This window comes from Sinohyriopsis cumingii, chromosome 13, assembly GCF_028554795.1.
Source record: "Sinohyriopsis cumingii isolate HCF-2022 chromosome 13, ASM2855479v2, whole genome shotgun sequence".
NCBI classification, from domain to species: Eukaryota; Metazoa; Mollusca; class Bivalvia; order Unionida; family Unionidae; genus Sinohyriopsis; species Sinohyriopsis cumingii.
The window spans coordinates 26,709,359-26,734,296 of record NC_142973.1 but is presented as its reverse complement, the minus strand read 5'-3'; the positions used below and the strand labels follow the sequence as shown (position 1 = coordinate 26,734,296).

Here is a 24,938-nt window from a genome sequence, read left to right as displayed (position 1 = left end):
TTATGGTGAACATACGAGTATGCAATATCTATCTTCCAAATTAAATCTTCTCGTTAACTTGGGTCTTAATATAACACTTTAAGTCCTCTTTAATTTTTTCTTTTAAAATATATGTGCTATATCTGTGTAATGTAATGTATCCATGACCTTTTTAGACATGTTTGTATCAGTGTAATGTAATGTATCCATGACTTTTTTTTAGACATGTTTGTATCAGTGTAAGGTAATATATCTGTTTTCCATGTGATATGGTTGTATCAGTATAAGCTAATGTTTCCATGTTTTATCTGAGACATGTTTGTATCAGTGTAAGGTAATATATCTCCGTTTTCTGTGTGGTATGTATCCCTGTAAGGTAGTGTATCTATCTTTTTATTTAATGTTTGTGACGATTTAAGGTGATGTATTTGTGTTTTCTATGTGACATGTTTGTATCAGTTTAAGATAATGTATCAATGTTTTCTATGCGACATGTTTGTATCAGTGTAAGATAACTATCTATGGTTTCTATATATGTTTGTTTCAGTGCAAGGTAATGTATCTTTTTTCTATGTCATATGTTTGTATCAGTGTATGGTAATTTATATATGGTTTCTACATATGTTTGTATCAGTCCAATGTAATGTGTGTATTCTTTCTATGTGATAGGTTTGTATTCGTGTAAGGTAATACATATATGCTTGTATCAGTGTAGCATAATGTATCTATGCTTTCTATATCATATATTTATATCAATGTAATATAACGTATCTATGCTTTATATCTGATACTTTTGTGTCAATGTAACGTAATGTGTCTATGCTTTCTATGTGATACGTTTGTAAATTATGTATAAAATATTAATGTTGCTATATCTGTATGTGCTGTCATTGTCCATCTCCTTCATGTCTTTTTCATCCGTCTGTTCAAACACTTTTCTAAGTTAAAATTTCAGCTCTTTTTTGTATTTTCTAACTGAAAATCTTCACTTCCACTGTGTACCTATCTAGCTATGCTGATAATTGATCTGTTACGCTCTCATTACGAAATTCCATTTTTTCCCAGCTGACGGTGCCTTTCACACACCTTGTCTAAGACACGACCTTTTAATCTTTTTTCTATTTAAATAAATCAAGAATGGCTAATAAGGGTGATAAGTGTTATTACTCATTTGAAATTCCTTTGCATGACGATGATTATGTAGATGATGATGATTATGAAGATGATGTTGATGATTATGTAAATGACGATGATGATGTAGATGCCCAAAATCAATTATTTGCTGCATACACTGCAAGTTCTGCTATTTAATTTGCGAAGTAAATTATTGGAAGTAAAATTATGTCACATCAAGTGGAGATTCTAGACTTTCAAACCATGTTCTCAACTTGTACAAGGACCACATAAAGGGAAGCCGTGGCATGAATGAATTACAGGACAACCAAAACTTAAATAACAAACACCTCTGTATTGTAAAACCATATAGTAAGACAGTTCAAATCTCGAGCAAAAGAGACATCAAAACAATGCTAATACACGGCACTATACCATGATCGCATGCCACACCCGACAATCCGCTACGCTCCCTTTTCATCCATTGTTGCCACGCTGCATCATCGCTGCTATGTAAGCGCCTCTTCTATCTGGCGATTTACTAGACAATTGTGGATACTATCCCTACGCTGACCAGTTCAGCGAACATATATGAGCGTAAAGAATCTATTTTAAAAAAACGCCAAACACTCAGCATTATTCCTTTGTTGTTGGTTTTTTTCTTCTTCTTCTGAAGACTTGCAAAGGTCAGTCTATTTTATGTCTTCGTTGTAATTTGAACTAAGTCAAATTCTTCTTAAAAGTGCGTTAACAGGTGTTTTGCAAAACCTAAAATTACCGATGCTCGCTGGAGCACTTCCTTTGTCATGTCTTCAGATGAGAGGAGTTTTGCATGTTGTCAAACCCTTCCATTAAATCTTGCATGTAATCCCTAATTCCATAACGCCTAAATGGCAGTGAATGGTTTTGAAAAACACTGTAATTTAAGAAGTTTTGACTTGGCGCCCTGTGCTGATATTTCTGCGTTATTTCATGAATATTGGATAATTCAGCTTAACTAATAACTGGGAGCGCGATTAAAAGTTTCTCGCCATTTTAGCCCTGAATGACCTTTAATTTCATTCATGAGATCTCAAATCTGTACTGTACTGTTAATTTAGCCAAATACAAATTTGTACATTTTACCCACGTAAAATACATAATTTATTTCTTCCTCATACTTATCCACCTTGTTATAATGACTGATGATGCTTATTTCACTCTTATCATCATTAAAGATGTACATCAGCATTTGTTCTAATGAACTGTAGATATATTTTTGTATTCTAAGTTGACAAATCTTACTTTTGGTTCATTGAAATTCTCCACTAGGCCCCTATGAATTACAGATTGTGACGGCGGTGGGCCCATTTACCGTTGCAGGAACCCGGAATTTCGCCCTAGTTTTTCTACCCTGTTCGCAGCTCTGTTTTAAGAATGTGATATTTGACCAGTGATTCGGGATTTGTCACCATACATGCATGTGGTCTTCGACCAGTAGTGACTCGGGACTTGTCAACGCACAGACATTAATCCTCCAACTAAGCTTGAAGGTACCGTTATGTGTAATACATTGTTTGGTTTGGAAAGAGAGAAAAAATACATATAAAATGGCAATGGGCAGGAGAAGTATGTCAGAAAGTCTATTAAAAACGGGAATAGTTTTGGTATTGCCTTGCATGTGTGGGATTTTGCTTTAAAATAAGATCTTATTACAGTCAAAATTAGGTTACAGTGACTGGTTTATCATGCTCTTATTATCATATGAACATATTTTAGTAGGATTTGCTTTAGAATGAAAGCTTACAGAAGTCAAAATTAGGTTACAGTGACTGGCTCATCATGCTCTTCTCATCATATGCACATATTATTCTGACTCAGCTGAATGCCCAGGCTGGACATGTTAGTTTTGTCGCATGCCACCCCGCTTACATGTCTGCTGAAAATACATCTGACTGATGGGCATTTCACGTTATCTATTTAGACTCAGCTGAGGCTGACAACAATATTTTGAACGGAATGTTCGACAGTGAGTTCTCAGATGAGTGTCCACATTCACGCCATGACATTTCAGACAAGTACCTTGCCGCTGAAATCTTGTTTTGAAAGTTTTAAAAGTCCAGATAAAGTAAGAAAGACTCAGGAAGTCAAGTCAAGATTCAAGGCATGGTTAGAAATGCACTCATGCTCGGAGAAAACGTTACCTCTGCTTAAAAAGAAACTTAAATTGATGCCTGCATGGTTACTTTGATTAAACCGGATGGCTTGTACTATAAACCAGATACTCTCAATGGTTACAACGTATCTGCAGAAAAGGTGCATCTTCAAATGAGTTTGCACCCGTTGATCTCGTTCCCAGCTGCCGCACTGATGGCACAGAGAAAATACATTCCACATTGTAAATCACCGAAAGTACCAAACTCACCCAAATAGCATTTCAGCTTCACAATTTCAAAATTACGGTTTGCGGAATTGCTTTTTTATGTTCTTTTCTTATTATTAAGGAGCAAGTTTAAGTGAAGAAAGTTTCAATTTGGCAATTAATATTACTGAGGAATCAAATTTGTATAGCAAATCTGAGGATGAAACTGACAAACATTTGCGACATAAAGTTAGACGTACCACAGAGGGCAGCAGCTGTTTTGACTAGGACACGAATTTAGGTGGCAGGGTCCAGTTTCGTAAATTGGCCTCTGGCAAATTTCTTAACTTAAAGCTATGGTGTGACTTTTTCAGCTATTATTGTTTATTATTTATAGATATGGATATATTTGTGAACTAGGTGTTTCGGGCTTGTGTTGTTCTTGAAACTGATGTCAGGCATGTACACCTTCCATAGTTGCTCTGCAGTATGTTGATAGTTAAATACCAATAGTCGGCTAGGAAGAAGAGCTAGCCTCCCATAGCAGTAGACACGTGGGTTCAAGGCAAGTAGAGTATCTCAAAAACGGCTTGGATGACAACTATTCTGAATTGCATCAAACTATTTAGTAGACAATGTTTTTCAAAATTTTCATCCAGGGAAAGAGCTTGCGTTTGCACTGTGAGCGCCACATGCTGTCAAAAATGGCATTTGGATGTGAAAAATGCATGTATAAAATAGGGGTTGGGGTGCATAAACTTCTTCTGCTATGAACTGTCATTGACTTCTCTGGTCAAGTGAATACTATTCTTATGTTTTGTTTTAATATAGGTATCTAAAAATATGGACCTTTTCTACCTCACTTGTGTATTTAATTTTTTATGATTTTTTTATACTAGGTCGCTGACTGCGGTATTAAATTTGTACATAAAAACTGGCCCCTGCCCTCTTAGAATAATTATATCTTACTAAAATGTAGTATGTTCACGTGTTAAATTCTTGCGACTGTTCAAGTACAAAACAAAGAGAAGACGACAGCAAAATGTTTAGAACTTTCGTGTTAATGTGATGTGATGTGATGTGATTTGGATTTTTAACGTAGCTTTAACAATTTTTCAGTCATATCGCTACGATGTCTGCAATGTGGCAGTTTATAGTGATGTCTAGCACTGGGGCGTCATGCCGCAGACATGTAGCATGATGTCCCACCCAGTCACATTATCCTGACACCGGGCCGACCAGTCCTAACCCTAACCTCTTAATGCTGAGCGCCAAGCGAGGCAGCTGTTAGTACCGTTTTTGTAAGTCTTTGGTATGACTCGGCCGGGGATCTAACCCACGACCTCCCGCATCCGAGGCGGACGCTCTAACCACTAGGCCATCGGAGCGGTTCACTTTCGTGTTAAAATCTAAATGCTGAATAAAATCACGTCTGCATGTAAAAAACAGACCGAATGTTCGTTTACTTAAAAGTATATGCTTAAGTGATCACCTTTAAGTTCAAGGCATCAATAATTTCTTGTATTGAATGACAAGATAAAAATAAAGATTTTGAAAGTACTGTAAATTAATGAGTATAAATTTAATTTATTTAAGAACTGCTGATCTGTGAAATTTGACCTGAAATTTGCTTGGAAGTAGTGTGTGTGTGTGTGTGTGTGTGTGTGTGTGTGTGTGTGATTTGGATCTCTAACGTAGCTTTAACAATTTTTCCAGTCATATCGCTACGATCTATGCAGTGTGTCCGTTTATGGTGATGTCTAGCACTGAGGCATCATGCCGCAGACATACAGCATCATGCCCCACCCAGTCACTTTATCCTGATACAAAGCCGACCAGTCCTAACACTAACTTCCTAATGCTGAGTGCTCAGCGAGACAGCTGTTAGTATCATTTTTATAAGTCTTTGGTATGACTCGGCTGGGGTTTGAACCCGCATCCAAGGCGGACGCTCTAACCACTAGGCCACTGGAGAGGTCTTATTCAGTAAGAAGGGTCTAAGAAAAAGGGCCACTTACTGATCCAAAACCTATGTAAGGGAAAATCCACTTGCATATGAATGCACATCTTCACTAGCCAAGGTTCCGATGTGTTAATCCTACCTACACCTTGGCGGATCATACAATTATTTGAGAGCTTTGTCCTAGTGACATCTATTGGATTTCATGAGTTATCTCAGTTAGTATGTAATGCCAACTCACCAAAACCGTGTATCAGCGGTGGGTTGTACGTCTGCCAAAAATGGTGGAGGCAACTGACTTCAAAAGGATACTTTGTAAGTTTAATATCGAAAGTATGACTATATACCAGAGAGAAACCATTGCATATGTATTTGAGGGAAAGGGTGTATTTGTACAAACATGGACTGCAGTGGAAAAGTACTTATTTATGGTCTATTCCTGTTGTGCGCTCCGCTTGTCTCGATCTTGTAGGAACAGTGTTCAGATTTGGACAACTTGCTTTTGATTGGGTATGATGGCTTGCCGCCACGTCGAATGAAATTCAAGGACCCGAAGCACCGAAATATATGGACGATCTGCCAATGTGTAGATAGGGTTAACACATCGGAACCTTGGCCAGCAAAGATGATGACTGGAACTTAAATGCATTCATATGTCTCATACAAAAATATTTTAAAAATTCAAGGCCAAAAAGTACAAATCATAGTATCAGCAATGCAGAAAATACTGATGACGTAACTGCACAGTATATATTTAGGCCTAGCCCCGGTCAGGTACGTCACAGTGGCATTTTTCTTTGTTGTGCAATATGTTTCATAAAACGCCAAATGCCTAGTTCATTTTTTTTAAAAGTATAAATTAAAAGAATTCAAAACAATGTGTGAGTAAAAAAGGGATATGAAATAAATAGAAAACCACATGAATACTTTGTTCCCAGTCGGGGGAGAGAACTCGTTTGATACGACGTAGGAACATACGTCTCGCCTGACGGCCTATACATATTCCTATGCGATATCAAACTCGCTCTTTCCGCATACTCGGAACAAAGCAAAAATGTAGTCTGTCTACCAACTGACGTCATGTACGCATCATACACCTTATATCGTTCATTATTCGAGAATTGACTGGCCGAAACAGTCCAAAATCTCTTTAATCAATTATAAATTCACTAGAAAACTTTATTTTATTGAACTTAAATACATAATTCCATAATAGTGTGAAACTGCTTTTATTACCCTCTATAGCTCCATCGAAGTATTTCTCACAACAAATAATATGAAAAGCCACGAGGTATTTCAACTGTATTTTAACCCATGTCTTCATTCGAAACATCCTAGCATTTTCCCCATCGCATGCTAGAAAACGCATAGGACGTAAACACCGCCATTTTGAACTAACATCAATTACCATTTTCAACTACCCTCAAACCAGTGGTTGGTTATACATCATAATAACTTTATGACGTTACAATGAATAGATGATATGTCATCACCACAAAAAACAACGCAGGCAATAGTTTCAAACAACTGAAAGTGAATCACTTATTAAATTCTTTCATTACAAAGTTGGAGGAATAACAATAAAAATTAAATATGCAGGTATTTCGCTGATTATTGCAACGTCGTCCAGTGTGATTTTTAAGAACTATTATGCAATAAGGTTCTCTTTGTACATCTAGCTAGTTCGTCAGAAACAAAACTTACCAATATGGGAGGTTACACAACTATTACCTCCCAGTCTCTTTCAGATAGTCGATGTTATTTTGATTCGCTCAAGAAAGAGACGAGGAGTTCTAAATGCCCATGTACTTTGTAAAAGTTCCCAGTACCAGGGTATACTCCGGGGGTCACCGCAAGAAATATAGTTTGTCCTAAATTACAACTCAGATGTTTTGGTAACCTTAACTCAGTCTATTCTAAACACGAGACCTAGCTTTTCATATCATAACGGAAGTCACACTCACACCTGAAAAAGGTGAAATAAAGCACCGCCAAATCACACCCCTATCTATGCGTGTAGTCTTTGAGCTGTTGCCTGAGATTTATCACCAGGGCCGTAAAGAGCGATCACGGGCCCTGGGGTAAGAAACACCTGGGCCTCTCCTAGTTCTTGTTCAAACAAATTTTTCTTTTATAATATGAAAACGTGTTGTTCGGCCCTGGCCCCCTTATGGGCCCGGGCCACGGGGATATAACCCCGGCTACCCCCCTCTTGTCGGCCCTGTTTATCACCATATAAAAACATGGCAAAAAGGTTGACCTAAACAATGTTATTTCTAAAGTTGCAAAATAGTAGATTTAATATCAAGTGATTTTCAGTCAGGGCAATCTTTCACTGTTTAATTTTTACTACGAATACAAACAGTACATGTGGAGGATGCATTTAGTATGAAATACCAGTCATTGTTAATGTACATGTAGTTGTGTTGTTTGTTTGTTTTATTTTTGGGGGTGGGTGGGTACTTGAATCGTGTAAAACAGCGACACAAGGACAGAGGTAAATGTAGTAGAGCACAGTTAAATATGGGAGATAATGGATCCATAAAATTGGTCTACAAATGATTTATTAAGTCTATCGACTGTGGTAATTTAAGTCGATCTTCTTCAACAATTTTGTTGTTGTTGTCAATTTGATCAGCGCATTGACGGCACACTGCCTGTGCCTTGCCCGAAGGTATCAGAACAGACGGAAAAATAATCTTTTCAAAAATGAGTAACTATATACTTACAGATGTACTGCACTGGCTAGTATTCAATACCAAACCAGAATTACAAATTATTCCCCCGAATGGCTAAGTTGTCTAAAGCGCTCACCGTTCCGGATCACTAACATCTCACTTCTGTCAGCGCGGGTTCGAGTCTCTGGCTCATGTGAGTACGTGAGAAAGCTTGCCAGAAGCTTCTCGTGGGTCGGTGGTTCTTCCCGAGGTTTTCCAGGGTTCTTCCTCCACCAGTTATACTGGCCGCCATGCAAAGCCTACTTTGTGCTGAAAATGGCGTTACATCCCACAACAACAACAACAACAACAAATTATTCCCCTTTATTAAATAAGTGTGTGTGTGTGTGTGTGTGTGTGTGTGTGTGTGTGTTTCTTGAAACTGATGTGAGGTATGTACACCTCCTATTGTTACTTCACAGTATCCAGACAGTGAAATACCAATTTTCGGCAGAGAGGTAGAGCTAGCCACCCATAGCAGTGGACAAGATCTAGAATATCTATTCCTAATTTAAAATAGTTGACCTGGATGGCAACTATTTTAAATTCCATCCAGCTGTTTAGTACATAATATTTGTGTGTGCTTTTTTTAAAAAACAACTATCACATAGGGAAAGGGCTTGCCTTTGCACAGTGAGTACCACTGTATTTCAAAAAAATAACAGTCGGACATGAAAAAGGCGCGTGTGAATTTGGAGCTGGGGGTACTTAAAATTATTTTATGCATGAGCTTCATTGACTTGTCATGGTAAATGATATCGTTAAATTTTGACTTATTATAGCTATCCAAAAATATGTACCTTTTTGACCTCACAGGTGTATTCTATGTTTGATGAATGCGGATATTAGGCAGGTTGACGAAGCATCAGATTTGTGCATTCAAACTTACCCTTGCCAAGAAAGTAAATTTATTTATACTTTGACAATATGATAAATCCCCATACAAGGAGATGGGGAAATAAATACGGGTGTCAATACAATAGTGATTGATACGCGTGGTGGGAGTGAAACGGCAGTGGGGGCAACCAAATTTTTTATTACAGTAATTTTGTTTTTATTCCCCACGTATGTGTTGTTTCATTTGTAATGTCGGCAGTGTGCAAAATATAAGAATGATTTCTTAGTAACACCAAATATGTTTTTGATAGCACTTTCTTTGTTGAAATCTTTATTTTCAGGAAGGCTTTTTGTGAGTATGTGCGTGATTTGGGAGTTTTTTTAGGGGAGGTTATTGGGGGGTTTGATTTTAACGGTAAATTTAACACATTATTGACTATATCATGCCTAGGGCATGAAGCTAAGAGCCCTCCATAAGGTCACACCGAAGACGCTGACCCATGCTGACCTGGGTCGAACCCACCTACCTTGAATTACAACCAAGTGAGCTACTGACGCTCGTCGTTTAGGAGGGTATTTTGTAGGAGAATATTCAAAACTATCTATTGTAAAGTTGATGAAGTTTGATAACAAAGTCATTTCTCTTAAGTATGCATCGATTTCATCTGTAGGTGAGTGATATGTGAATCAACATTCTTTTGGTTCTAGAAAAGACGAAAACTGTTTTCTAGATTCAAAAAGGCTATTTGTATATTTATACAAACACATCAACTTAGATGAACAACTCAGTCCTGATTAAGCAAAATTGATGGTCTGAAAAGCATACATAATTTAGACTTATTTTAAAACTAATCTTTTATGTTGATGCAAGTTGTTAAGATATTGAAATGAAGTTTTATTTTAATACGGTCTTACGAAATGGTAACAAGATAAGATTTGTGAAGTTAGAGTTAGCTCCCCTTGTTAAGTTCAGGTGGCATGGTGTGACTTTTTCAGCTATTATTGTTTTTTTATTTATAGATATTGATATATTTGTGAACTAGGTGTTTCAGGCTTGTGTTGTTCTTGAAACTGATGTCAGACATGTACACCTTCCATAGTTGCTCTGCAGTATGTTGATAGTGAAATACTAATAGTCGGCTAGGAAGAAGAGCTAGCCCCCCATAGCGGTAGACATGTGTTTTTCAAGGCAGGTAGAGTATCTCAAAAACGGCTTGGATGACAATTATTCTGAATTGCATCAAACTATTTAGTAGACAATGTTTTTCAAAATTTTCATCCAGGGAAAGGGCTTGCGTTTGCAATTTGAGCACCACATGGTGTCAAAAATGGCCTTTGGATGTGAAAAATGCATGTATAAAATAGGGGTTGGGGTGCATAAACTTCTACTATGAACTGCAATTGACTTCTCTGGTAAAGTGAATAATATTCTTATGCATTGTTTTAATATAGGTATCTAAAAATATTTACCTTTTTGACCTCACTTGTGTATTTGATTTTTTGCGACTTTTTATACTAGGTCGCTGATTGCGGTATTAAATTTGTACATAAAAGCTGGCCCCTGCCCCCAGATTTGTGAATTTAGAGTTAGCTCCCCTTTTTAAGTTAAGCTGGAGCCTAAGTTTAGTATGAGAAAATGTGGTAGAGAACCAGACTATCGTGAAATGTTTAGTCTATGAACCGTTGTTTGGAAAAACTTATTGCTGATATTGATAGGATTTTATTTTACACACCGCATGACGAAAAAGCGATTATAAAGAACAATAAAATGTAATTTAAATTTACAAGTACCGAGATAAACATACCAGAGTTTGCATCAATGCTTGTATACGTAGAATATGTAAAGCTTACATAATAGTCATGCAGTTTTAATAGAATGTTAGAGTATGTCAAGGGTCATCAGACAGACTTAACGAATAACAACATAAACATTTGTCTGGTACCAGCCTGTAAGACTGGTTTTATCGGTATAGCTACGGTTTTGTTTTACTCCGTCGAGAATAGAACGAGACTAACCTGAACCATAGTCAGAATATTCTCCCGTTGAACCCGGACTGGGACACGATTCTTCAGTCAGCATAAATTCATCTCCAATTTGCTCGTCCTCTCCATCTATCTCATCAGCCCACGAGGAAATAACCTCAACTTCCACCATAAATTCGGGATGTTCCGTGTCGATTTCGGACCACATTGGTATAAGCAAATCTCCAGGGCTGGTTAATTCCTGAAACCCATCGTCTGCAAGAAAATGATGCAATGCAGACTATTTCTATATAATGAAACATTGGTGTCTCAACAAAAAGTTTCTTTCTTTCAAATATTGCCCTCTTCATTCGTCTCTCATTTCTCTAACTACAGATACATAGACTATCACCGATCTTTTTCAAGAGTATACTGTAGTGTTTCAACCTTGAGGCGATAATTTATTCCTTTGAACGACGATAACCAAAAATTATCGGAGTTCAAACAAATACGACGCGATAAACGAAATCATTAGAATTCAAACATTTTCTAATTATGCTGTTACATGTTGGAGCCAACTTTTCAAAGTTATGATGTCGTAACAATGCAGTGTGTACGTGACATTTTAATCAAATATCTGCTGATTATTAAATGATCTGAAACAAACGTACGAATCAAATACGATTTTCAGCATTTGTCATCTTCGCTAGTCAAGGTTCCGATAACCCCATCTACACCTTGACGGATCGAGCAGCTACATCGGTGCTTTGTCCTAGTGACATCTTTGGATTTCGTGTGTTGCATCCCTTAGTATGTAATTCTAGCTAACCATCGGCCGAAAACGGTGCTGGCAATTGACATATAAATGATACTTTGTAAGTTTGCTATCGAAAATATGACTATGTACCTGAGGGAAGCCAAAACTGGTCTATTTGAGTGTAAATGTAATTTTGAAAACACAGACCGACGCTGGAAAAGTACTTATTTATCAGTCCATTCAAGCTGTGTGCTCCTCTTGTTTCAGTCACGTAGGGACAGTGTTCAAATTTCACAGACTCGAAGCACATAACATGTCTGTTCGATACGCCAAAGTGTAGATAGGGTTGTCGGAACCTTAACATGCGAAAATGAGTATTTATATGTAGATTGGTTCCTTCCAAATATATTTAAAAAATGCTGGAGTGTTTCTTTTATAAATAAGCAAACTCATTTTTAACATGCGCACTCAGAAAAATGTGACAGAACAAAGTTTTCATTAAGAATCATATATCAGTAGGATTGTTCCCATACTTTAGTTTTAAATTCTGCTGAAGTGGTATGCATGGAGCGATCTTTCAAGTTGTTCAACATACAAATTACTGTTCAGGGATATAAATACTTACGTTTTTTATTATCTAAAACATATTTAATTGCTAAAGAAACTATTATACTGTTACACGCCAGGCGTCTCACGACCGAGCGATTTAACCATCATTTGTGTGAGTCTGGCTTGAGGCGTGCAGTTTCTCCATCTCTAAGGACCTCAAGACAACAGTCGTTGTCAAATAAAGGGTTATTAAGGACACAAATATTTCTTTACTTACTTAAGGATCACACGCCACGAAACATTAATTTCACAGTGGTGTGTTTTCTTTTTCTTTTCATATTAGTATGACTCATTAGTATGCCAAAGATTAGTGCTTCACGACCAAAACACCAAATAAACAGAATTATTTTCATCTAAAGTTATAAAACAAGTATACGTTATAATATCCCGAGAATTCCTTGTTACGAAATTAATCCATGCTATCATAAAGTGTCATTGGTAATTTCTCAGCTTGAGAAATATTATCTTCCCAACATTGACTCACCATAATCAAACAAATAGTCACAAAAATCTAACAAAGCGGCAGAAGGAGACGTAAATAGAAATTGCACATACAATGGTTTGATTACAATGACTTCTATGCAACGGAGCAAAATAATAATTTGGTGTGTGTTTGATTAGGATAAAATGCTTATTTGCCCATGGATCAGACGACCCACCATCAATGCGCAGACCATTGCGGTACTCCCCTTTTAATCTTTACCTAAATCCTAGTGGCCATCTGCCCGAGAGCCGAGTTTCAGATGGGCCAGTCAGACACTGATTTTTATTTCGCTGGGTTAAGACAGCTTTAAGATATTTTATCATAAGGTTTAAGTTAGTTTTATTCGGCCGTAAAGGATCTTGTCTAAGAACACAAAACTGCACTCAACATGAAAGTCTATACCGGTATTCCTGTATTGGAGTTTGGTACGTTAACTGCTGAAGGTAATTAAATAAGAACAATGCTCATTTAAAACGAATGGTGTACATCTGAGGAAAGATTCAGAGGCGTACATAAAGGTTTGGTTGGGCTCTACTCGCTCCACCTGCTTTAAACTTCAACTTTGGCTCAGGTTTAGGTTAGTGACTTTGGTTAGGTTTTGCAGGGCAATGGCAGTAAAGTGTAATGAACACAACAAGGTAACTGATCTGATCTGGTCTGAGAATCGAACCCTGTCCTCCAAATTAAGGAGTCTTGCACGCCAACGGCGAAGCTCCTGCGCTATTTTAATTATACGTACTAACCAGAGACAAGTGGCACTATTTATAGTTTGGTTGGTCTAATCTACAAGGTCTACATCATACGTTGACACAGTCACGCTGGACTATTAAATAACGGCACGCTGGACTATTAAATAACGGCTGGTGTTCGGTCAAGCTAACAAGCTAACTGTAAATATGGTAGCAATAGGACAGGTATGAGAGTGACAATTAAAAACGTAGAATAAGTGAAGGTTTGTCACGCAACATTTTGTTCTCTTCATACCCAAACCATTGCGGCCACCGTGGTGGCGCATTGGTAAGCGCACCCCAGCTAGTATAGTCCTGATAATCACCAGGGATTACTTATAACAGATGATTGTGTTATAATGTGATGGCGGATTGCTCCTGCTTGTACACTACCAAGTCAGAAGCTTCTGAAGGATGCCTGGTAAGCTGATCCATGTCTTATCATACACGGAATAAGCTGAACATATATAAATTTATAGCTGTAGATACGCGTCTGAACTTTTCAGCCCTGGTTCAACTAGATACCGGAGTCAGATATTTGTCAGCGTTTAAGGCTACTAGGTTGGCTACGATCTTAAACATCATGGTCAACTGGTCCTTAGTTTGCCTGAACAATAGCGACTCCAACTAGATATGATCCAGCATGGCTCTGATGCTGCTAATGTTCCTATATATGTTGGTAATGTATCTAGCAGCCCTCCTCTGAACCATCTCTATGGTATTCATCTGAACCTGATTCCACGGGTTCCACACGGTCGAGCAGTACTGAAGGCAAGATCGCACAAATGAGAGGCATACCTATTTTTTTACTTCCTCGTTAATGAGTAGCAGGTCACGCCTCCAGAAACTAAAGGTGATGTTCCATTGTTGCACTATCGTGTCTGCATAGCATTTTAAAGAGAGGTTTGTAGAGAGTTCTACAAAGAGATACTTCGTTGCATCCTCAGTGACTAGCTTGTGCCCTTGTGGTTATAGTCGGACAGAATTGCAAACTTCTTCAAGTAAACTCTAAGGATGCTACATTTGTTTTGGTCTTACATGTAGGATGTTGCAGTCCTTGGGCGATACTATCCCGGTAGGCATAAATTCGCCTGCAATATAGCATTATGTTGGATATAACCCTAGATGGAAGAGGATGGGACCTAAAACACTGCCTTGAAACACATCGCTAATAACAGGCGCTGAGTCTGATGTTGCTTCACCTACGCTAACCCACTGGTATCTGACCGTTAGAAAATATCTGATCTATTTCAAAGCATTGCATCTGATGGCATAATGATCCAACTTACAAAGAAGTACTGTATGGCAGACACGATCAAAAGCCTTACTAAAGTCGCGGACTTCAAGATCGCACTGCTTTCATCTGTGTAAGGATCTTGTAAGGTCATCCAGAAAGGTTTAAAATTCTGTTTCACAGATTAGTCTGGAACGGAAAGCGTCCCAGCAGTCTGTTAGGATACTGAAGTGGTGCAGATGACACATCCTATCTTTCCCCTTTTTTGAAGATAACCGTGACAACTGCTGTTGTCCATAATCAGGAATCGATCCTGTCGAGAGTCACTTCTAGTAAATATGGCACAAGTATGGTGCACATTCTTCTGCTCGATCTGTATGGGTCCTAGCGGTCAACTGTTGGTTAAGGTTCCATAACAAACCGTATACACCTTCTGTGGTAAAGAAGATGAAGAAGATTTGACAACGGAAGTGCTAAAATTAACAATAAGGTAAGTTAAATTACAATCGAGATAGATATTAGAATAAACTTAGCGCGTCGTCGAAATAAAAGGTAAAGTTCTTGGAAATGTTGTGTTACTCTTATGTTACAACTTTATGGTCTTAGACCAAGTAACATAAAAGAAGCGAAACCAACACGTTTAGTAAAATCGATAAATAATTTATTTCCCTAGAATAAAAAGTGAACTTTCAAAAAACACTTAAAATATTTTGAATTAAATCCATAATAATCCTAAATGTTCTAGCACAATTCCAATAATCTTGAATGTGCCGATGTACCAACAGTCTTGATATATCACAACGGTATAATCCATGGATGTTTTTGAATCAATTCACAATAATCCCAAAGTAGTATTTTAGTCCCAAACGTCAATAAACACTTGTTAATCCTAATGAATAACCAAACTATTCCTCTTAAATTATACTTGAAAACAACAGTTAATGATTCAACAGAGTGAACTTAAAAGAGCAATGAAAAACTGTTTACCTGATCAAATAATGCGCATTTGTCCTTTAAGCTGGTCGACATACTATCCAAAATTTGACGGTGAATCGACAGATAGAAGAGGCACTTACTTCAATAAATTACTGATACATCATCATAACGAGAACGAGTGGTCTAAAGCGCTCACCGTTACGGATCACTGCCATCTCACTTCTGTCGGCGTGGGTTCGAGTCTCGGATTTGGCAAATGTGGGTATGTGAGAAAGCTTGCCAGTAGCTTCTCATGGGTCGGTGGTTCTTTCCGGGTTTTTCCCAGGTTCATCTTCCTTCATTTTACTGGCCGCCATGTATAGCCTATCTTGAGCTAAACAATGGCGTTTAACCATACAACAATAATAACAACAACAGCAACATCATAACGAGGATCCCGTTTCATAAATTACTGGTATAACATCATAACGAGCCTCCCTTCCCTTCATCACCGAAAGGTTTCATGTGGCAAAAATTGGAGTGTAAATTCATATTCCAGAAGTTTCCAACTTTGTGCTTGAGAAAACAGTACAATAAGTATTGTAAGTAAAAACATTTTGACTTATTCTGAATTAGTTGTCATTATCATTATTAAACATATCATCTAATAATAGCAGCTACCAGCCATATTGCTGAACTTCTCCACGCCCTGTCTACATTACACAAAAAACGAAAATGAGCACAAAAAAAGCAAAAAGGACTGTCAATAAATTCAAAAAGTACAGAAAATAAATTTTATTAGTATTCATTTAAAATACTTTTAACAGTTGAAAATTGATAAGAGTTATTTTGCAAGTGTAATTTAAATAAGGGACTGACTGTCCAGATTAATCTCTCATAATTCCAAGTAAGTGTACCTATGCTTCAACTAGCAATGATGGTTTAAAACAAAATGTACGGTCTACTCATACAATATTCCTCAGGTAAATATAAAGACAGACTCATACATCATATCAAATGGGCCTTGAATTATATCATATCAAATTATGTAGAAATATGGGGTGACCTTTGACCTTCAAAACCCTTTTTATTACTGAGTTGGACATTATACGCTAAATAAACATTTGGTGAAGCAAGTTTCTTCAGACTTCTACAGGTGCAGGGGAAAAGGGGGAGGGCGGAGTTGGCGCATCCCACACCCCCAACAAACAAAACAGCCTACCGATGATCCATCAAACAGACCCATTACGCACACGTTTATCCCAAGTATCGACCGTCCTCGGTTATTTCTGAGACAAATAGTTGCAGGTAAAATTACTCTTTTATCGAGCCTAATCATTCAACTTAATCATGAATGAAGCACAGATTTCTGGTCTTTTCGTATAGTCCGTGTGGATGAAAACTTTTTAAAACAACGACAAAAAACAACATTCTACAGGTCGTAAAACGTAATCATGTCCCTATTGTACTGATGGCATTCATTGTCTGCGCATTTCCGCTATCAGTCCATATGGTTAATGAGAGATAAAGTTGTGATGAATTTTATTACAAATTAGACTTTAGGTATGTTGCGTGGCGAAATCTTGTTCTACAATTCTTGTCTGAACTTGAAGACCCATTGCGTACTTGTTTATTTCCACTCCCCCATCCCAGACATATTTCCGGATCCAACCGTGAGTTGGTTATGGAGCCGATTACGACAAACGATGGACACCATTATGATCTCTGTGTCTCGTATTTTTTTCCAGACAGGCGACGCCATTAGCAAAATATTATTATGCAGAAGTAAACCTGCTGATTTGACGTATGTAAAAGCTGTGATAATATAATATTGGTAGATTTACAAAAGCTCTGGCCAATTTATATATTTCACCGCTCAATAAAAAGCAGAACAAAAGCTTGTATTATTGCTTTCTTACGGCGATTAAAAACTATCTACGCCAATACGGTGTATTGAGGAGCCGAAATCGCTACCAGTACTGCAATAGGCTTTTATACTGTTGAGTGCATTTGACCTTGCAAGTCAATCAAAATTCAGAATAGTTTTGTATGAGACTAATAAATCTCCTTAAAATCGCATTTACCTGATTACAACCTAACTCCTATACCTAATAACAAGTTCAACTCTTATGCCTGATAACAATTCAACCCATATACCTGATAACAAATTAAACTCGTACAACTGATAACAATTCAACCCATATACCTGATAACAATCCAACTCGTATACCCGATAACTAGTTAAACTCATATACCTGACAACAATTCAAGTCGTACAAGTTAAATTCGTATACCTGATACCAATTCAACTGCAAGTATTACAATCTAACACGCTCAATTTAACACACAAAACTGAAAATTGTTTTTTTTTATTTAAAAAAAAACAAAAACATTAGCAGGTCATAAAAAGTGAAAGAGTTCGTCCGTCCAGTGTATGAGGGAAATCGATAGGTCTGTGGGTGTGAAGATGGCTGAAGAAACCGATGTGTGCCCTGAATGTTCTATGGCAGTGTGGACAGGGGATGGCAGCAACGCAAATCGTGGGATTAATGGCTCGGGCTTTCCTAGCCAGCCTCCGTTGTTCTGTTGCGGATGTCTTGTTGGCCTCGCAAACTGCAGCGCCTTTTCCGATGGAGGAACGCCACACACCCCTGTCTTGAGCAGTCTGCCCACATGTGTCCGTGTTTATACCAATATCCTTGAAAAGCTTTCTTCAAGGTGTCCTTGTAGCGTTTTCTCTGACCTCATTTGGAGCGTTTTCCTTGTTCTAGCTCGCCATAAAAGAGTTCTTCAGAAGCCGGTGGTTTGGTATGCAAGCTACATGGCCTGCCTACTGCAACTGTGACTGTATCAAGATGGTGTAGATACTGGACAGGCCTGCTTGGGCGAGGACCTCAGTATCCGGGATTCTGCCTTGACATTTGATGTTGATGAGTCTTCTGAGGCAAGTCGTGTCGAAGTGGTTCAACTTCTTTGCATGACGCTGGTACACTGTCCTGGTTTCGCAGGCGTATGGTAGCGTAGGGAGTACTATCGCTCTGTACACCGACAGCTTTGTCTGTAGGCTAATTCCTCTTCTGTTCCAGATATTGGCGAGGAGTCTGCCGAAGGCTACAGTGGCCTTTGTAATCCTGACATCAACTTCGTCATCGATGACGACGTTCAGGACATAGCGCTGACAAAATAGGTGAACCTACTCACTGCGTTCAGTTTGTGACTATTGATTGTGATGTTTCGCTCAGCATACGGTTTACCTGGGTTGCAAAAAGTATGTGTTTGTTCGTGCCCCTGTTTTAAAGATGCCATTCCTCGTCTGCGCACTTCCGCTATCGGTCCACGTGGATATTGAGCGATAATATGAACCGTTTGTGATGGATCTGGTAACCTAACATTTCATTCTAATTTAGCTATTAGGTAGGTTGTGTGGACACTTATGTATACTGCAAAACTGAGACAAAATTTTGTTATATAGTTCTTTTCTGAATCAAAAAGTCGTTTATTTTACCCACGAATGACCACTCACCTAAATATCAACCGATATACTGAATTGTGTTGGTCATAATTTTACCTGATGTTTGTACAAATAAATAACCCCATGCCTTTGGCAAATGATCGGTCTATTCGTTTTAAATCTTGTCGTTAACTGCAGCTAATTTGGGTTAAATGTCCATAGGATATTAGTGATGCCTTTTTTTTTTGGGGGGGGGAATAGGAATGGTGTGGAGGGGGAGGAAACCGTCTTTGTTGACGGATTCTATTATTTTTTCAAAGAATAGGAATGGATAAGAACCAAATAAATTCAAACTAAAGCTTCTGACTAGCTTAATACTTGCAATGATGTAATGAAAAATAAAATGTATACAGATAGGGAAATTCTGTTGTTTATCGACTAACCATAATTTGTATTTCAGCTAACAAAAACATGTGTAATTGTAGTACATTTAAACCTTAATCTTTCTCCCCATCTCGGTATTGTATTAGAATAGGTATTCTAGGTTGATAGATCACATGGACAGCACAGCGGTAACACCGGTTGCTCCCATGCAGTCTCCCATTTGTTACCAGGTTCTAACCTGCTTTGCCGACCGTCAAAGATCGGTGATCTCCTTCGGATTCTTCCGTTTTCTCTACATTCTGTTGATAGATGACTCGTCAAGGTAATGTTGGATACGTTGTCATGACTTGTGCAATGAATGTAACATAAATATAGTTTAAAGTTTTAATTGTGCAAACAAGGATGGTGGGCGGTAAACACTGTAGGTAGCTAGAAAAATAAGTAGGTAGTTGATTGCGTAGCAGTTAAATTGGTAACTTTGTATCACACTCGCCATTTCTGTAATATTTTTTGTCAATTTCCAAATATTAAAAAAAAACTATCCGTGTGTGCGTGTGTGTGTGTGTGTGTGTGTGTGTGTGTGTGTGTGTGTGTTTTATTTCACTTTGGCACCAAAGGGTTCTGACGTGCCTTAAATATTATTCAGCCAATCAATACGATAAGAATTACATCCATCGTCAAACAACTATACAGTTTAATAACCACTACAAAACTATTTCCCTGACACATTATGACTCGTAATATTACAGGTATATCCGAGATATGTGAATATCCATTGTTATTAAATGTAGGGCAGAACCTTTTGCTTCAAGCCAGGGTCACCAGGACTTAGTTTCTTTATAATAAACAGAATCCAATTTCATAAAATTTCCAGGTAAATATAGCCATCAAGGTGTTATTCCAGGTAATCGTTTAAAAAAGGCTAGGTTACGTGACGTCAACAATGGCTCGTGTTTGCACAGTGCATTTATATAGATATGCACACAACACTTTTAGTGTTATAGTGCAGAAAATAACAGTATATTTGTTTTTTTTTTTGGGGGGGGGGGGGGGTATGAGATAAATAAGAAAAATGAAGAAAAAAAAAACAACAGAAAGATGGGTGTGCAGATGCAATAATGCATATCACAATTGCTATGCACGCACTTTCATTTTCTCCAAAACCTCAATACAACCCGCCGATTTAAAGCAATTTGGCAAACACACACAATCAGTTAATTCCGAGTTAAATGCTAAACAAAAAGTGGACGGAATAGGTAGAAAACCCTATACAACACTGGCATGTTCCCAATAGTACATCACAAAAACCCACTGAAAATGAAAGTTAAACAACAGGCCAGTCAATACATTTTAGGTCACGACAACTCGATGTGAAGGATTCCCAGTATGTGTACATTATTATTTTTAGTCAGTTAGATGGGATTTTCTGTTTGGTAATATGGCATGAAGTTGGATACATGACATATTGCATGACACAACAAGTGCTATCATATCTGCGGAAGAATTACTTTTACGAACAGCTCTAGTGTTTGATTATGCGCTGAGAATATCATTTTACAATCAGAGATACACTGAATATATATATATATATATATATATATATATATATATATATATATATATATATATATATATATATATATATATATATATCGAGTAAGATAAAGTGAGACCTTAGTACGATATTTTGAACTCATGAAGATCGTTTTAAAAGCCACTCATACATGTATGTATGTATGTATGCATGCATGCATGTATGTATGTATGTGCACAGTATAACGCAGGGGTCTCAAACACGCGGCACGCAATCCGTATCCTTTGGCCCCCAAAATGATTGGCGTCACAAGGTGTCATAAGAGATAACAAAGGTGGTACGGCACTTGGGCCATCGAAATTGCCCTCATGCGGCCCTCAAAGTGGTTTGAGTTTTGTGACCCATGTTATAGTGTATCTTTGGCAAACTTTTTTTAAAGAAATGTAGAAAAACTAAATTTTCCTTTTTCACTCTCTCTGCTGATGTCTACTGAATTTATCCCGGTGTGGCACACACACACACACACACTTATATATATATATATATATATATATATATATATATATATATATATATATATATATATATATATATATATATATATATATATATATATACACACACACACACACACACACACACACACACACACACACGGATGCATGTCTTCATTACAACTGTACCTCTACCTAGCTACCTATAAACATGCATGAATGTATATTTGAAAGTATGTACATTTATACATGCAACAAAGTGACTTTCTTGCTTGCAAATGGTGACTGTGATATACATGTAAACATGTAATACATGCGAACTTACCGTTATCTGAAGTCATGGACCCTTCACCACTGTCCTTGCTAACCTCGCGATTCAGGAAGTCTGACTCCTTAAGGGCTTTCTGAATCCCAGCATGTTCCACTATGCCTAAAGATTCCTCCATACTGAAGAGTCCCAATTCCGGAAAAATGTTAGTTTCACTAACTAGGTCTTTGGCGCGCTTATCAGAAAAGACGACTGTGCGGTGACAAGTATGAGGAACTAACGATGCCCGGGTAGAATCGAATACCTGGAATTTTACACAGGTATAAACAAACTTGCAATCTGATTGGCGGACATAAAAGAAACAAAGGCTGTTAGATAAAACTCGCGATTCACATAGCTCCAGCTACTAAAGTATATGGCACGCCCTTACCAAATCGAAAGTTGATTACTAAAGACTGGGTTTTTCCGAGCCTACAGACCGTGACCTGGATTTGGTTTGGTTGGTTTTCTGCACAGTAACATTCGAATGTTACATCATGCCGATACTAGTATGATGCCTTGCCGAAGTATCTCAGTATGGAGGGTTGATTACCGCCATAATTCTATGCGTGTATTTTTCTAATCTTCCTTGATGCATTATTGCAAATGGCTGCTTGCAAGCGCTACTTTCATAATTCTATCCACGTATATTGTATCTCTTCATTGATGCAAATTGTACGTGGCAGTTTGCAAGTGCTACTTTCCTTCTGCAATATTGTCAGTGGCTGCTTACATAATAATAAATTGGTTCAAGAATTTTACAAATATAAATATAGCACCCTTAGGTGCTAATTATTCAGCTGCTCTTTGTCACAATAAAGATTACCAAAAACAAATTAAAGAATATTTGAAATATGAATGTTGTGACGCATTATTCCGACTTACTAAGTGTGCTGCTCATCGCAATATAAAAGTAGTTAGTGAATTACCTATGATCAAAGACAGAGAGAATGTACCAAAAACTGCATATTTCATTAAGTTATTGTAATTGTATACATGTATCCAGGCTCGATGAGCGTGTTTTAGTCTTAGGGTCTTTCCTTCAGCAAGTATTCAACAAGGGAAAAAAACTGATCCTACTCGATAATTATACAGGGTAGATTTTTTACTGATCATTGTTTTTTTATTTGATTTGATTTTATTTAATTGCCTACACGTATCCTGGGTAGATTAGGGTGTTTTGGGACAGTCTTTTGCTGTTTTAGGGTAGTCATGGGGGTCTTTCATTTTGTGATAATTATGCAATGAAGGATTTTACTGCTCACTGTCTTTTTTAAGGTTTGATTCAATATAATTGTATACATGTATCAACGGTAGGTGAGAGTATTTTCGGACAGTCTTGTCCTCGCGCCATGACGTTCAGGGTGATTGGCAGAAAAATTAAACTGTCAAATTAAATTAAACTGTTGGATGTCTAATTCACGCATAAGTTGTTGTACATAATCAAACATAAAATTGCTGGATAGATGGGGGGCGGGCGGGGGGGGGGGCAAACAAGTGTTAAAAAACATAGCCTAAATTTTTAGAACAGTTTTTGATTTAATATTCTTCAAAGGAATAGCCAATGGAAATCTCGAGGACGCACACATTATGGTCAACAAGCACTGGTTGCTTGACTTTGTATTAGGTAAGGAACTGACAGTCTACTATTTTTTTGCAAAATGGCTTGTGAAATGGTCAAATGCAGGAATAGGTTGCAGATGTGTCATATATATCTTCTGATTGGGATTTCCTACCAGCTGACAGGTGTGACAAGATCTATGGTACTTACAAACATCACTTTTAATTTTCGGCAAATAAAAATGATTCAGAATCTTGTGATAAGTCTTACCTACACCAAAATGACCAGCTTATGGAGTTTTATTGGCTAGACTATGAATTTCTTGTCTATACGACTTGGGAACAACAGTTTGATTGCTCACTGATTACTCATCACCAGCAGGTACATCAGCTGGTCTCTGTTTTCTCATAATGACCCCATTTTTCACAAAGTAACAAACTGGTACTTGTGTGGTTTCAATTTGTGAAACCCAATCTTGGGTCTTCTCTGAGGAATAGTTCTTGGGGGGCCTATATCTCACATTAAAATGACTTGCATGCTTATAAAGTAGCTGTTACTTTCTGCTAAAACTTCTTCCAACTGCAGTCAGAAATTGGCTAGTGGTTTCTATTATTCTGTGAAGAAACTAACTTGCTTATGAATCTCTCTCTCTCTCTCTCTCTCTCCTGAGTGATTAAGTCATTTAAATTTTGGAATTTACCTAATCCATTGTTCCAAGGCACATATATTAGGGATAACAGGCCAAATTTACAATTTCATCTCATATTCATAAATATAATAGTTTTGTGAAGGTCAGAACATCAGAAATAATTTAAAAAATGTTATCAAATAAAATATAATCCTTTTCATGGTTGTTTGTTCATAGCAAGTGCAAACAACTTATTTTATTTTTACAATATATACTGAATAAAGATCAAGTAATGGAATGTTTTTTTTTTTTGATTAATTCTTGAAAAAAGTCACCTGGGAATATAACCAAACTGTTCTTGAGGCATAACTTTTAACAGGAAATGTGTCTCGGCCAATCCAGAATTTACAAATTTAATTCCTCAGAATTTGCAATTATGAATGTATGTCAGATTCAAAAAGCCTCATTGTGTGAAAAGCATGCCTTTATTCATGTTTTATTCGTGTGAGAGTTAAAAACAAAAGGGACTGGCAAATAAATCTGCACAATGCAATAAGAGAATCCATATATTTTTTCCTTATTATTGCCTACCAGTGTGATAATTTTTGTTTCGACAAATTCATCTAATAATATTGTTTTTATGAATGCCTGTTTACATTAAATATTTATTTTTCTTAAATATTTCCTATGAAACGTTAAACACAGGATTGTTTATAGTTTTATTTATTTATTTTGCTTTATTGCATATTTGTATTGTGCTGACATTTTTGTGACATGACAATATTAACTTATATTTTAAACAGGATGAAATAATGATAAAATCACAGACAAATTAAGATGTTTATGCTGGGTGTGTGTGTGTGGATTCAACAACAGCCTGTCTGAGCTGTGAGTAGCCTTAAAAACTTTAAAGTTTTTTTTTTATTATTGCCCCCTCCCCCCA

At 37.3% G+C, this 24,938-nt stretch overlaps 1 protein-coding gene across 4 annotated transcripts in view; it reads right to left on the bottom strand.

The window, feature by feature from the left end:
• LOC149785087 (uncharacterized) overlaps positions 1–24,938 on the bottom strand; it is a 117,709-nt gene that overhangs the window by 35,011 nt on the left and 57,760 nt on the right. For all 4 annotated transcript variants that reach the window (XR_016425361.1, XM_089978831.1, XM_089978833.1 and 1 more), the window contains exons 3-4: positions 21,825–22,071; positions 10,964–11,185 (exon numbers count right to left, since the gene is read on the bottom strand). Coding sequence is in view for 3 of the 4 variants with exons in the window: in XM_089978831.1 (XP_089834957.1) it covers positions 10,964–11,185; positions 21,825–22,071 (469 nt within the window). In the remaining variant the exon portion in view is untranslated. The remainder of the gene's footprint in view (positions 1–10,963; positions 11,186–21,824; positions 22,072–24,938) is intronic.